General features: G+C 40.2%; 1 protein-coding gene across 1 annotated transcript; it reads left to right on the top strand.

The window, feature by feature from the left end:
• Positions 1-123: 123 nt before the first annotated feature.
• On the top strand, positions 124-11,848 carry zgc:136971 (S9 family peptidase). The gene is given in 25 exon segments (XM_042492685.1): positions 124-135; positions 416-542; positions 1,991-2,094; positions 2,096-2,127; positions 2,933-3,008; positions 3,096-3,171; positions 3,294-3,406; positions 3,564-3,686; positions 3,689-3,700; positions 3,951-4,004; positions 4,006-4,043; positions 4,683-4,720; positions 4,817-4,938; positions 5,341-5,401; positions 6,672-6,766; positions 7,852-7,903; positions 8,843-8,946; positions 9,161-9,293; positions 9,455-9,538; positions 9,643-9,723; positions 10,076-10,164; positions 10,262-10,455; positions 10,561-10,663; positions 11,421-11,527; positions 11,703-11,848. Coding segments are annotated over 25 exon segments (2,130 nt in total). The 3' UTR covers positions 11,803-11,848.
• The last annotated feature ends 4,655 nt before the right edge of the window (positions 11,849-16,503 follow it).

The following is a 16,503-nucleotide window of genomic DNA, read 5'->3' on the forward strand; positions in this document are numbered from 1 at the left end:
TCTTCTGCTGCCTCTGTGCGGTCTTTTTTCTCTATTACACCCCTCCAAACTGAGCCCAAGTGGTATCGTCCATTCATGAATTCAACATGGAGGCGCTGCCGGGGTGAAAATCATCGCTGTGAAATGTTGATTCAGGTCTCAGGGAGGCGAGAAACCATTGACAGAGTTTTGTGGATAAATTTATGAACGGAGCCGCAGGAACCGGGAGCCTCGCGACTTGTTTAAGCGTCTGAGCAGCTGCGGACGGTAAAACGCTGTGCGTGAGTTTGCATGTAACTTGTCTGAGCTCCTGACGTTGCAAGTGTGGCAGGTTGGTGAGTTGACGTGAGCTGTGTTTCTGTGTTTCTGTGTTTCTGTGGGTCTGTGGGTCTGTGTGTCTGTGTGTCTGTGGGTTTGTGGGTCTGTGGGTCGGCAGTGGACGCAGATGGACTCCGGACAGGTGACCGGGGTTTACGCAGAGGTCAGCTGCGTCCCCGCGCCTGTTTCTGCCCGCGTGAGTGAGGAGCAGCAGCCGGAGGTCCGGATATACACCGTCACTACAGGTGAGCTGCTGGCTCTCTCTCTGTCTCCCAAATTTCAGTTCAAGTCAGCTTTATTGGCATGAATGTTCGTCACATTGTTGCCAAAACATGAACAAAAATATGTTCCTGCCAAAAGCAGTTCAATAATAAATAATAAATAAATAAATAAATTTACACATTTTACAAACATTAATTCATAAAATACATATATCTAATTTACATGTACTGATATTGGTTTTTCAGGGTCACTACTGATATCTGTTATTATTGAGACGATAACCAATATCGATATGCATTTAAAATTGCAATCAAAATCTTTCCGCCAATATTTAGAATTTGGAATATGACAATTTTCAGTGCCAAACTTTGTTTAAATAGCGTTGGTTGATGTTTAATCAAAACGGAGACTTTCAACATTATATACAGTTTGTCAGTGTTGAAGACATTCAGAATAATTAAGGTATAGTTCAGATTTTTAAAGTGGGGTTATATGGAAGTACTCATTGATAGTCTATTAGATATTAACAGCTAACAGCTAACAACTTTTTTTAAGTAAAAATTTAAATAAAAAGTTAAAGTTAAAATGGCTCTCTGAAGTTTTACAAAGTAAAAGTTCCTTCCAGGCCCGTCGGGCACGCTTGAAATCCTTCTGTGGGGATGATGCATTACCAGATCAAAATGTATGACAGTCTGGTCAGTAGTTTTTTGGATATCTTGCTCACTATAAGCTATAATAGTTTATAGAATCCATCCCTCCAGCAGGAATAAAAAACCCCTGTGTGAAAGACTATGACCTCAAGTATTTCCTTTGATTTCGTGACAACCTGCCGTTCAAATGCTCTGCTACTGACAACAGTGATCTCGTCTCAAGGGTTTAAAAAGGTTAACAGAGTGAATCCATCTGTTCCCCTGGACAAAAACCATTCAACCTGTCTGTTGTTTATTGGATAATGTACAGATTGTAGGTTCGGTAAAAGGACACTCATGTCGTTGTTATTGCACTACCGTTACCTCTGATTCAAACACAACAGCTGTTCAAAAGGCCTTGACACAACATAAATAACATAAAACATTACATAATGTCATGACATATAAGATTTTCTTTACGCAACCTCAAGATGCCGTAAAGTTATAAGGCAAGATATTTTAAAGCTGAACAATAAACACAATCAAAGATCAGAGTAACAGTAAATTAAGGATGGTTTTTATGTGTGTTTATTGTTTTTTTTTATACAAATATCATTATCGATTCTGCTTATTATTTCTTGATTCCCAAATTTTTTTCTTTTTTTTTTTGGATTGATTCCCATTCCTAATAAAATGAAGTAAATGTAATATTACATTTTAATCAGTAAATGTTACTGGAATTTCTGCATGCAATTTCTGCAGTCTGCATGCTTGTAACACTCAGGTAAGGATTTAAATAATTTGATTCAATTTGTGAAAGGTGTCACCGTGTTTATGTCCAGAGTGGAGTCAGAGCGACCTCGTCCGCGGCTCCAGACTTCGCTACTCGCAGCAGTGGACTCTGATCACCGACAGCAACGACCGCAAGAACATCAGGACTGTCCTCCCCACCAGGGCCCTGTGCACCTGTGTCTGGAGAGTGAGTATACACACACACACACACACACACACACACACACACACACACACACACAGACGAAAAATACTGTGAGAATTTTCCCTGAATGACCCTCGCTTTAACCCTTTAATAGCTGGAATTACATCAGTTTTTCTGTGCTTCATTCAGACACCTTTCACTGACACTTAAACCTGAGAACATTAGTTAGATTTCTTAAGGAAAACAAAAACGAATGAGCAACATGACAAGAAATATCCCGCAAACAGCAAAAAAAGTAAGTAAAGGGTGACAAAGCAATTATTTAAAAATTTAGCTGGGCGGGGGAATCATATATATATAGATATGATCAAAAGAACATGGGAAAAATATCAAGGAAACTATATTTAAAATTATGTCACAAAAAAGATAAAAACGTCTTTTTAAAACTTTTTTTTGGTTAACTTTTCTTTCTTTAAAAAAAGTATTGTCAGGTATTTTTCTTGTAAGTTTTACTAATTTCTTGCAATTTTTAATTTTTTTTTTTCATTACAACTTTGCATTCAAATAAATCACTGTGTTTTTGTAGCCTGAATATTTAATCCGAGCAGTTTAGGATATGCAGATACTTCTCACCATTTATTTTAAATCTGCTGGCTATGGTGGGATTTAAAACAATGTAACAACAGCTAAAAAATCATGTCTTTGTTTTGCTTGAACTTCTCACATTGCTGCATTGATGTAGCAGCACGAGACCACAGTGTGTGTGGTTACAGATGCAACAGAAACAGCTGTTAAGAGTGCAGTGAAGCATTTAATTTCTTTAACTGAAGCGAAATCTGCTCTCCAGGTTACTGAGTGAACTCTCTCCCGTTCGAGGCCAGAGGGCTGTTGTCAGGGAAACAAGTGGCCACCAGCTCCTCGAGGTGAGAGAAAAACAGGACACAGTTTCCTCTGAGATCAACGTAAGAGCATTATACAGACTGTTGTTGTTTATGCTTGTTGCTGTTCAGATTTGGGACCACCATGGCCTCAGGAAATGTCTCAACCTGACTGCTCTCAACAAACACGGCAGAGTTTACGATGACGGTGAGATGACGTTTTTGTGTTTCCACACATTTCGTTTCCCCAAACAAGAAAGAAATAGCTAATCATCACTGAGCCAGGTTATATATGCAAAGATTAAACAGTGTGTGTTTGTGTGTCTCCAGCCCAGTTTGGCTGTCTGTCGTGGTCAGAGTGTGAGAACAAACTGCTCTATGTTGCTGAGAAGATGAAGAATGCATCAATAGGAACACACGAGGGGGAATCTGCATGCAGAAAGGTATAATATGCACACATGATCGAGGTGCATTAAGATGATTAACAAGCAGAACGTTAATCCAATTGTACAATCAATTCTTTTGAAAATGACATTAATGTTAATTGAAAAGTGCTGATGTATATGATGTTTTGCTTGTGTGTGTTTTGTGCCCAAACAGGACAGGAGTGTGTACTGCGAAGACTGGGGCGAGGCTCTGACCAATAAGAGCGTTCCAGTGATTTGTGTGGTGAATCTGCAGAGCGGCTCCGTCAGCATGCTGCAGGACGTCCTGCCTGACGTCTCTCACCGGGACAGGTGAGGACAGACAGAGAAACTTTCAGATACTTCATCTGACACTACAGGGTGTTTGTGATTTTGGAGTGTAATTGTGTGGAGTTAAGTGTCCCAATGATACCAACAGAAGGATGTCCTCTTGGCTTCTGAATGTTTTTTTTCTTTTTTATTACTATTTTAAACACATCTGTCTGTGTGTGTGTGTGTGTGTGTGTGTGTGTGTGTGTGTGTGTGTGTGTGTGTTTGTGTGCGCGCACACGCTGTTCTCCAGGCTTTATGGGCTCCTGGGAGTCAATCAGTGTTTTTCGTTGGTTGGTACCATGAAACCATTCAGACTCGGACTGAAGTTCTGCTCCAACCGCAGGTCAGAGAGTTTTGTTTCTTTTCAGTTTTAGCCTTTTCTTCAGCACTGAAATAGACGAAACTAATGTCAAGTGAATGTTATTTATATATTTGAAAATTACAAGTTTTCATTTGGGTAAGTGTAAAAAAAAGAAAAATAAAAAAAAAAGAAGAAACTGTTATTTCTTCTAATTCTCTCTCTTAACCGAATCCTTTGAAGGATACTTTACTTCCCAAATTACCATTTGTTTATTAATTACTCCCCCGTGTTATATTGAATTAGTGAAGAAAACATTGTTTTGATAACCAAATCATCATTTGGGGGTTGAAGTGTAATTTGATCATTATTGATCTGTTTTTAAACAAAACCTTATTTTTAAACACATAATGAAAGCACTAATTATGATCTTTTTCACGTCATAAAAGTGATTAATTGTTGTTATGGTACGTTGGTGGCAGGGAGGAATTTCTTTGTGCATGTGCTGAATCAAAACCGAAAAGGAAAATGAAAAAACAGCAGCAACAAAGCAGAAAAAAATGAAACCTTTAGTTTAGTGAGTCATGTAAAAATACAGTTAATTTGTACAGGTTCAAACCAAACAGTGGAAATAACCGTCTGCAGTTTCTTTTTGTTTCTCTTTCCCGTAAAATCCTGTTTCAGATCATCGTTATTCAAGCTCGACCTGGATGGAAACTGTGGTGAGCACTTTGTCTTTGACTGTTAATAAATCACACTCACACACTCTCTCTGCTCTGCCTATCTGACGCCTGTCCATCCTTATCACTTCAAAACAGAGTGTTTGTCTGGGGACAACCTGTCGGTGTCCTGTCCCAGGCTGAGCCCAGACGGGTCCACACTGATCTACCTGCAGGGTCGAGTGTTCGGTCCTCACAACCAGTGCCTCAGTCTGCAGCAGGTACACTGTGTGTGTGTGTGTGTGTGTATGTGTGCGCGTGCGTGCGTCTTTTTGCAGGTGTATCTGTGTTTTCCTTCTGTACAGTCAGTACATTTACAAGATGTTTTGAAAAAGTGAAATTATTGTGTCAGTCTGACTAAAAGTGGACTTCTTAAAAAACACGTAAACTGGCCAAGGCATTCTGCGCACGCTCCTGTAGCCGCTGACGCCTCCCTCGGTGGTTAGGGACTGTTAGCTATTTATGAGGGGGAAAAGGGGTAGTACAAAACAGGAAAGGCATTTAAAAAAAAATAAGCACTGGGGAGGGAACTGTTTTTTATTTTGGCTTTGGTGAGGGACACACAACTTTAAATGGTTGTATTTTGTATTTCTTTTAATAAAGTGACTGTTAATCCCCCACAGTTGGACCTGAAGAGCAGGAATACATCGACACTGCTGGATGTTGTCAACAGACCACAGAGTGGTAAGTTACATACTGTTACAGTAGTGATGTGGCTCTAGAGATGGTAAGGTCTGCTTTTTTATTCATTATCACCAGAGGTTTAATCCTAATGACTTTGGTAATCCACTGACTTTTCATCTGGTGTCACTGGTGTCTATGAGGTTAACCTTTATGGTTTTGAGTAAAAAGTCTTGGCAACTATTGGTTGGATTGCTGTGAAATTTGGCACACACGTGTTTGCCCCCCTCAGGATGAATTGTGGTTACTTTGGTGATCTTCTGACTTTTCATCTTGTGCCATCAACAGGTCAAAAAAAATTGATTTGCTAATTAGTTGGTTTATGTTCAATTACCTGCAAGACTAATGGCATTCCCATCAGCCTCAGCTAACGTCAGCTTGTGTACATGTTAAATTAGTGAATATGGTGAATACTTGCTAAACATGAACATGCTAACATTTTCATTGTGAGCACGTTAGCGTGCTGACACTAGAATTTCGCTCAAAGAAACGCTTTGCCCAAGTATGGCCTCAAAGAGCAGCAAGCCTGCAGATCTCTTTAGTTTAATAGAGTATTTTTCGGGGTCTGCCCTTTGTTCCCTCAGTCCTCAGTATCAAAGCTGGCACTTCCAAAACTGGGTTAGGGGTTAAGGTTGCCCGTGTTATTACGGGGGCTAAAACATTACCTCATTGGCGGAGGTACTAATCTTAGGGAACATAGGTCTGGGGGAACATCTAACATCTATTTTCTCTACAGTTTGTCTTGGACAAGGTGAAAGAGGATTTGATTGATTGTCCAATGTCCAGAAATAAAACTTTTGTGCATAGTTTTTGGATATTTTTCTCCATGTTTTTTTTTTTTTTTATGGAAGAACACTAATCTCAGAGTTATCATCAATACAGATGATGATTAAAACTTTGCACTTCAATCCAGACACCTCTAAACTGGCACCTTTTTGTTATGTCATCTGCATTAATTGACTTGAATATACTGCTGGTTGGCATCAGAAAGTCAACATCTGTACAATATATTAGACTAAATTTATATAATTATCTTTGTCCAGAGCAACTTGCTCATTATTCACAACTATAAATACAATCCTTATTTGGCTTTTTAATGTCCAGTTTAGCACTGAATGTCCATGTTTGTTTATAAAGCTGGTAACTCTTGCTTACGCCGAAATTGGCAGGTGCAACAAGTCTGAGTAAAATGTAAGAATAAAAGATCTGATATAGGATTATTTTAAAAAAATAAAATTACAACATCAGTTCTGTCCATGTCTGTCTGTTTCAGGTGAGTTTGCAGGTGTGTATGAGGCTCTGCCATCCTGCTGCTGGTCTGCAGACAGTCAGAGAGTGGTGTTCAGCAGCGCCCGCAGAAACTGGAAGGTAATAACCACCTATTAAGTGTCTTATCTAATGTGTGTAGTAAGCACACTAGCCAAAATGTAAAAATCACAACTTGTCTTTACCAGTAAGTTTTCTGTTAGGTGGATTTTGTTACATTTAGGCAGAGCCAGGCTAGCACTTTCTTTTTAGGCATCCACATTCCTGTGAATGTGATCTCTCGAGAATGCCCTGAGGGAATTTCTTCAAATTTCACACAAACGTTCACTTCTTAGACTCAACAATGAGCTGATTAAAATTTGGTGGTCAAAGGTCAAGGTCACTGTGACCTTGCACATGTCTCAGTTTTGTGAAAGCAATATCTAAAGACGGGCTTGAGGGAGTTTTCTCAAATTCTGCAATAATATCCACTTTTGGCCATCATTTAAGAATTCAAATGCTCAAATTTCACACAAATGTCTCACTGGATATAACGCTAAAGTCAAAGGTCAATTGTTGCAAAATAATGTTCTTTAAAACAGATCAGATCAGATCCCTTAACTAAGTAAAAGAGGCCACACCACATTTTAGAAAATACTCAATTAAAAGGGAAATACGTTCATCCAGAAAGATAAAAAATTATATTCTCAAAGTACAGAAGTTAAAAAAAGTAATTGAGACTAAAAATACTCATTATAGTAAAAGAGTCGGAGTTTGCCCTTTTTTGGCCATTACTCAACGTCTTATCTCAGGAACAAAAAGGGAGATATTTGGTCAGATACTGAAATGGAGACTGTAATCTCAAAACTGTTGCTGATCTGCTGGAGGAAGATGTGTGTGAAGCGTTCATGTTTTCACAGACGTGGATGTAAACTGTGCAACTTGACTGGTGCGTGGAGGCATATAACCGTGTGGCAGTGATTCTAGTTTATTCCAGCTCTGGCTCGAGCCTCACAGTCAATACACACACATGGGAATGGTATAGATCTTCTCGTCTAAATTTTAGCTAAGTGTATTTCACAAAAATGTTGAATTATTCAATTAAATAAAGAACGCTTACAGTACACTGTTTTCCTGCATTTTCGAAATTGTATCATTTTGTGCTCATCACGATTATGTTTAAACACGACTCATTTATTCTCTCTCAGGATCTCTATATGGTCGACAGAAGATCAAACAAAGTCACCTCCCTCTCTGATAGTAAGAGTCCATCCTCTCCGCCGCCTTCTCTCTCTCCTCTGTCCTCGTCTCCATCTCTCCCTTTCCCTTTCCCTCCTCCTCCATCTCCTTTCCTTCATCCCCCCCTCTCCCCTCTGCTTCCTCCTCCTCCTTCCCCCTGTTGGCCTCCCCATCCGCCTATATCTCCTGCTTTTCCCTCTTGTCCTCCTCTTACTCCCCCTCCTCCTGCTGTTTCTCTTTCACCTCTGTTATCTCCTCTTCCTCCAACTCCCCTCTCCCCTCTTCCTCCACCTCCCCCTTCTCCCTCTCTTTCACTTCCAGTTCCTTCCCCTCCTTCTGACTCTCACCCTCCCTCTCTTCCTGATCCCCCTTCCCTCCCTCCTCCTTCACCTTCTCATCTTCATCATCAGGAGCACAAGAGAAAACAGGAAGGTACGACAAGACCTACAGGTGCAGTCTTTCCATCAACATCCTGTCTGGGAATTTCAAAATAAAAGTCAGAAGTTACAGAAATGCCATAGGAGCATGCACTGAGCACAAAGGATGACACAAAGTTCAAGTGAAACACAATTTATAGATTACCACATTTCATCACAAAATGTAACTCTAATTATTTTGTTGGTACTTATATTTCAAAATGTCCTCAGGAGAAAATAAAAAATTTGCAAGAGCTGAAAGTTGCCAGCAATGTGCATTTATAATTAAGATAATTTAACTATTCAAAGTAAAATTATTTTATTTCAAATGCATCATTTTAATACACAAGTACTGAACACAAAATCATCAACAGCTGCACAATTGAATGTGGGGACATCATTTCAAAATCCCTTTTAAATTGTTTAGCAGAGCTTCATCTTTGCGTTTGTTTGTCTCTTCTGTGTTCTGCCTTTCCGCCAGTTACTTTTCTTTTCTCTCTCTCTCTCAATTCCTGTCTTTGTTGTTGCCTTCTCACCTCTGCAGGTCTCTCTGATCTTTCCAAAGTTTATGGCAGCTGGAAGCTGCTGACAGTCCAGAAAGACCTGATGGTTGTCTGCTGCTCCAGCCCTAACACACCTCCCACGCTGGTTAGCACACACACACACACACACACACACACACACACACAGAGAGGCATAAAATATACAACAATGAGCATTATGTAAAAATGCAGTGTACGGCACTGTTAAACAGGATTAGTCAAAAAACCCATGTAATTTCTTTGTTTTATGGACCACATGTGTTTGTGTTTGTCTGTGTGTGTGTGTGTGTGTGTGTGTGTGTGTGTGTGTGTGTGTGCAGAGAGTGGGTTTCCTCCCATCAGCAGGTGAGGCTGTAACCTGGCGAACCCTGCAGCAGCCCATCATGACCTTCGACTCTCACTGGACAGTTCTAGATGTTACACCTCCGCCAGAGGAGGACAACACACACTACTGTGAGCATGAGACACACACACATCAATGAACACACTGACAGTGGGTCAGAAATGAGGAAGATCCATCACTCTGTTAATTTGAATCTTGCTGTGATGTCAAGCTCTCTTTCTTTCTCTCCCTCTCTCTGTCTTTCTTGTTGTCCGTGTCTTCCTCTCATCAGCTGGGTTAGACTTCGGGGCTGTTCTGGTTAAACCGTCTCGTCCTCTCCAAGAAACCAAGATGCCTCTGGTTGTCTTCATCCATGGTCTGTGTTTACTTATCTGTGTGGTTGCTGTTTTTGTCTCCATGGTAAGACATGGCTTTACTTACCATAATGGTTTTGCTGTGTTTATTTGTTTGCTCCCCCAGGTGGCCCCCACTCTCAGTTCCCAGCAGAGTGGAACTGCACCACAGCTGGACTGACTGAACTTGGCTTTGCTGTGCTCATGGGTGACATGCCATCACTTCTGTCATGCACAACACATGCAACATGCACAAACAAACAAATCAAAAAATGCTGAACCACCGCTTTAATCGAAATGAAGGCTCGTTTGCATTCTTCAAACGTCACAAGAGAACAGGGTTTTTTGTAAAAGTGATCTGTGTCTTTTTTGTGTCAGGGTATATAAAAGCTGTTTAAAAAAAAAAACTCTGAAGAAGCAGATTGGTTTAGTTTCTTTGGTGAAGCCCAGTAAGAAAACTAAGGCAGTAAATCCCAAGTTCACATGATCAACGGCTTTCCCATTCGTCTTTTGATTTAACTGTCTTCCTTCTTTCTCTCTCTTTGTGTCTCTCTATCCAGTAAATTACCGTGGTTCCACTGGGTTCGGGCAGGACAGCATTTTGTCCCTGATCGGTCAGATAGGAAGCCAGGATGTAAAAGATGTGCAGGTATCTGCTGACACAGAGTCCTGGGTAGAGTGAGGTTGGCATACTTTTTAAGAGCTCAGTATTACTCTGGAGCTAAAAATAATTTGTCCTTACCCAGACAGCCGTGCTTACGGCACTGCAGAGGGACAGCACCCTTGACCCCGAAAGGTTGGCTGTGTTTGGTGGTTCTCACGGGGGTTTCCTGTCTTGTCATCTGGTTGGTCAGTACCCAGAGTTCTACAAAGCGTGTGCGGCCAGGAACCCTGTCATCAACGCTGCTACTTTACTGGGCACCAGTGACATAGTAGACTGGTGAGACACACACATGAACACAAACAGCTCATCCGCATATAAGTTTTACCCTCACTGAATCACATTCAAACCAAATGACTGTTCCTGTCGTCTCTGTGTCTGCAGGCGTTACACCAGTGTGGGACTGCAGTACTCCTATGACCAGATACCCACTGCTGAGGCCCTGGCTGCTATGTTAGAGAGGTCACCCATCACACATGCTGCTCAGGTCAGACACACACACACACACACACACACACACACACACACACACACACACACACACACACACACACACTTTTAAATACAGAACTTTAATCTGAATGTGAAAACAACCCACATAGACTTCTATCCATCTTTTAACTTCTTTATATCAAAATGAGTCAAACTCTTCTGAGTGAAAGTCCACATTCCCGATCTAATGCTGAACCTAATACTGTCTTTTTACTTTATATTTGCACTTACAGTTCCTCTTGGCAAAATGTAGATGAACCTAAATCACTCTAATAACCATATTCATACATAAGAACCTACCTTACAGGACCTACCTGTACAGGACAACATATTCCTCTTACCTTGATACTTACCTGCAGTGCTTGAATAATAAAAAGATGATATGACCAAAAATCAACTTAAATGTGGTTAAAAATGATCATGAAAAGGCCCTAAAAAGCATTAAATTTAAGCGGCTATACCTATAGACACCCCAGTTAGAGCAATGGCTTTGCTTGTCTCACAGCTTATCAGTAATGATTTTTTAAAAAATATAGTTTGCCTTGCAGGTCGTAAAAGAGGAAAGGCCGATGGCGATGCATAAAAAAAATGGTTTTAGCGTTCTATGGCAATCTGTCCATCCGATTTCTGTATTTATTTTGTTTAAGTAGACATTTAGACCTAATTCAATAAAAAATTTGCTATGAAAAAATTCATAGCACATTACTTGGAAATGGTTTCATGCCAGTGTGTCTACCTGTGTGTGTTTGCAGATCAAAGCTCCAGTGTTACTGATGCTGGGGGGCAGAGACAGGCGAGTGTCTCCTCACCAGGGTCTGGAGCTCTATAAAGCACTGAAGAGCAGAGCTTCACCTGTCAGGTACCCAGTACACCCAATAAACAAACCTGGACAATCTGATCCAACATAACAGCCTGCAACAGAGGTTTTAACTCAGTGCCGGCTCCCTATTTTATTCACACCCTCATAAAGACTAATAAAACTGATAATTACGACAGATTTTTAGCTCTGCCCATCATTCTGTTTGCCCATCTAGATTATTGTGGTTTCCAGAAGACGGACATTCTCTGTCCAGAGTGGACACACAGGCCGACTGCTTCCTCAACACAGCGCTGTGGCTGCACCAGCATCTCTGACACACACACACACACACGCACACACTCACACACAAACAAACACATACTCATGCAGGCAAACTGTGATGAAACTTTGCTGAAGGAGTGCTGCTGCTGATGAACATTCTTAAAAAAAGTATAAACCAGTTTAACATAACAGCAGTTGACAATCTTGGACACACCTCTGCTGTTTTAACAACAAAAACACACTGTATGTCACAATATATCCAAGTTTGTAAAAAACTTTCCAAACCAAAGCATGCAATAAAACAAATCTTACAAACCTGTATTAATACACATATTTGACATGTGTGGTTACTCAGTGCTACTTATAAAAAGTGTCCCAAACTATAACCATCGCATTTATTTATTTTCCCCTTACAAGGACTGAAAACCCTAGTTACTACTCCTCACTTATCTGCCAAAACCAATACTTAAACTGAATGCCTGATGAAAATGAGTCATGTTTGGAGTGAATATAATGAAGCAGGCTGGCAAAGTGTTATTTTCTTATACAGTACAATGTAATTAGTACAATGTCCAGCAGATGGCAGTCTCTGCCTGTTCTAACAGCTCGACTCTCTGAACATTTATTCCTGAAATAATTTGACCTTTTATTGTACTAGCTTTAGTTTATGTATATGGCTGTTTTAGAAATCTTCAAGAAAATATGTAATGTATATGTAATGTACAAGGATAAATCACACTGGATGCACACATATTGCAAATTAACCCTATGAAACCTGAGCAAATTGGCATAATATCTCACAAAAACATGGAAAAATGGTGATGAGTAACCATAGAAAGACATGACACAAAAATGTGCAAGGAATAAGTAAAAATTTACAAGAAAATTACCTAAAATTATAAAAAAAGAAATAAAAGAACAAGACCAGGAAACAACCTGAAAAAGTGATAAAACTGAATAGAATAAAAAAAACCCTTATAATTTTAGAGATTTTTTTTCTATATCCTAATTTTAACACATAATTATATTACTTGTAAATAAACTTTCCTTGATATTTTTCCCTAGTTATTATTATTTTTTATGATTATCCTCCTTGTTTTTAAAGCTAATTTTCAGGTCATTTTCTTGTCACATCTCAATTTTTTTTTTCAAATTTTCTGGGACAATTTGGGTCTAGTTGCTGATAGCTTTTTCTCCAGTGTATTTTTTTATTTGCTCATGTTTCAAAGGTTTAAATGCTTGTTAAAGGCAAAGGAATGCAGCACAAGAAGACTGATGTTGATCCAGGTTTTAAAGGGTTAAAATGAGTAGCTTTGTTTCGTGTAGTGAGACCCTCTTAGTGGCCATATCATAACTCTTACGAAAAAAGTGAAGTAAAGAAAAAACAACAACTAGACACCCAGAGCTTAAAGTGTTAAAAATAAAGTGCTGAAATGTAACTTTAACAGTCAAACTTTAAAATGTGACATCTGAAGCTTTGTAACCACAGAGACCCACTGCAGAGCTGTAAAACACCCAAACCACTCGAAATCTGATCTGGAGCCTTTAATTGAGACTCTTGACCACCTTCCTCACGGGGCTGCCCGAAAAAATAACCTACTGTAACCCCGCAGCCAAGTTAACATTTACAGACAAGATCCGACTGTTCACGTCTTGTTCCCTCACTTCTGGATTTCTTGTCGTGGAGCTCAACTCTTGAAAAAAATACCTGACTCTGTTGCCTGACAGATATTTACGTCTCCTCACCAGACACTTGTTTGGCTTATTTGTTATCCATGTGGCTCTGGGCAGCTCTTTCCCACATTTCTGGATTTTTTTTTTCAGTCATGGACTACCCACAAATTCTGGGGTCAACATTACAGACTTGAATTGTCTGCCACTCAGCAAACGGACCTCCCATGCAAACTGTAGCTTAGATCTCAGAGGTTTGTTTTTTACAAACAAACCCTGTCCTACTTTTCTTGTTGAAAGGACGAAATGTGAAGTTGGTGGCCTTGTTGAGACTCGATCGCGGCCTTGAACAGTACCCCTACTCTCATTTCCCAGACAACACTTGATACTTGATACTGGCGACAAATGAAATTCACAGATGCAGATTTAAAAAAGTAAGTGCCTCGATATGAGAAACGGAGGTGGTTGATATCTTCCAGAAGTTTCCTTTTAGCAGTCTCACCCTGGCGTCCCAGACACGGCGGCGGTGTTAATTGTCCCCTCCACCAACACTTTGCTCTGCGGCCTTGACTGCAGCTGCTGCCCGATGAAGTCACTGTAATGTGGGTGTGGGGTGAGGTCACCACTTTTGAGAGACGGAGGGAGTGAAGGATGGAGATTGCAAGAGAGACCGTCGATGAGAAAGCGACTGATAAAGAAAAGAGGAGTGAGACAGCGGCGACTGGGTGTTCGAGACAATGAGTGTGCCAGATAGAGGGAGAAGTTCACGGCGCCCCGTTGTGGTATTCTGCTGTGTGGGCCGGGGGCACAGAGATGGAGCATTGTTGAGAGCTGAAGACAGGGGAAAGACTCATGCTCATGCTGGGTGTATGTAGGAGGTAGACAGACAAAGGGAGGAAAGAGTGCAAGCGTGTTTTCTGATGCTGGGGGACAAAGAGTCTTTTGGAGTTGGTTTGTTCTGGTGCTTCCCCTCTCCAGCCGGCTGCAAAGAAAGACGGAGAAAAGCTGAACAGCACAACAGAGGAGGACAGAAAAGAGCTGAATACAATATAAGAAGAGAGAGAGAGTTTAGGTTACATTGTCCTGCAAGCAGACATCAGTGAGTGAAGGCTTCATTCCCAAGACAGCATGAATGTACTCGGCAAATGTCAAGGGTTCCATGATTATCACAGATATTTTGGCCTGTGGATGGTGCTAGAGGGAAGCTCATAAAACACACAAATGGAAAATGTTCTGTCTTTGGGCAAAAACTTCAAATATAAGCTTAGTTCCAATTAGACGCCCAGTCCCTTTATGCCCAGTCCACTTGCCCGGCCTGGCTGCACATTTTGACAAATAAAGGCCCGCCTCTGTTAGAGGCCTGGCCTGGTTACCATGCAGTTTATTTTTATAGACGTTCTTTGGATGTATAAAATGCCGGTTGTTGGCTAACCTCTGGAGATAATGTAAGTTAGCTGCTTAGATCATGCGTACAATATGCATGAATGTTTGAACTTTTGTCAATATAAACACAACTTACAATGATAGCTTGGTAATATTATCTACAATTTAATCATTGAGTTAATTTTTACTGAAACTGTCAGCACCAAAGAAGATGTATTATCTGTATAGTAAATGAGAGAAAAGCAAAAGAAGTCTGTTTAAAAAAAAAAAAAAAAAAGTCCAGTGAACTGTATTCATAATCATATATTTAGAATTATATTACAAAATTATTAGAATTTTTAAACTTTTTTGGGTAATTTCCAGCTTCATATTTTTTATTTTACTTTCTCCATTTTTTGAGGGCAAATTTCAGGTAATTTTTTGTATTTTTAATAGAATTCTTGCTAACTTCTGGGTCATTTCTTTTGTCGCTCATTACCTTCTTCCCATTTTTTTTTTTTAAAAGAAGCCCTTTTGCCTAGGTTTCAAATGGTTAAATAAGTAATTTGATCATACTTCCATCTTTGCTGGGCAACAGTTTTGTGTAAAAGGAAATAAAAGCCTGTCCCATAGACATCTGTCCCAAATATAAGCCTGTTGAGTTCAGTGATTCAAGCAAATAATAGTCTGGGTTATTATTTACATGTTCATGAGCATGTGGTTTCGAAAAGAGGCGGTACACAAAATGATTCTTTAACTGTCTGACTTCACACGATTCGTTCCCCGTTATGTTTCCCTCTCGCCCCCATCCTCTGAACTCTCTTCCTGCCCTCGTTATTTTCTTTGTCTCCGTTTGTTTTTTTTACCACGATGCAGCATTTGTGTGTGTACACAGGGTTCATTCACAAGCCTGTGAACACAGGTCTTAACAGGGGGAAGCAGCATTTTACCATCTCCCCTTTGATTCGCCCTCTGACTGTTAAAGGTTGTTTGAACAGCGAGGGCCCCGCTCAGGGAAGGCCGGGACGTTCTGTTACGTCAGTGCTACGTGTGGTGTGACCTTTCACTTTTTTAATTCTCATTCTTTCTCTCTCATCCATTCCTTTCTGTCCTTCTCTCACTTTCTCTCCTGCTATCTTTCTTATTTTTGGGTTAACCTTAGGTCAGTGCTTTGTTAAATGCTGACGATTCACAACTGAACTGTTGGTTTGTCTGTGGTTTTACAACGCAGCCGGTTGGGAGACGAGACTGGTTTGTTGTCTTTCGCAGGTGGAACCATTGTCTCTGTAGTGAGGGAGGTGGAGTGTGTTGGTGGTTATGAGGATGCTTTAAAGGCTTTGGGGTCTGGTTTGTGTTTGCTTCAGGTTCAGTAGAAACGTGAGATAGCTACATGTTGATGGGTAAACATTGGGGAAAAAAAATATGTCTTCTGAGTACTTTTGTTTTCATGTTCAATCATTTTTTCAGAGGATGAGATTGTTAGGACTCAATCGCGCTGTCATCATCCACTTATTTTTATGTGCGTTTTTCGATTTGTGCTTAAAAAAGCCCGAGTGTAACGATACAAAAATGGTTTCATGCTAAGGTAGAATCGATGGTGCATCGATAAGTCTTGCTCAAGATTGCTTTTTGAAGGTCCTGGTATTGTTTTGGACTCAATTGCATTTTTGCATATTTTTGGTCTCAAACAAAAATAGATATTTGTTTTCTGTGGGTGTTTT

Source organism: Plectropomus leopardus, chromosome 8 (genome assembly GCF_008729295.1).
Source record: "Plectropomus leopardus isolate mb chromosome 8, YSFRI_Pleo_2.0, whole genome shotgun sequence".
In the NCBI taxonomy this organism is placed as follows: domain Eukaryota; kingdom Metazoa; phylum Chordata; class Actinopteri; order Perciformes; family Serranidae; genus Plectropomus; species Plectropomus leopardus.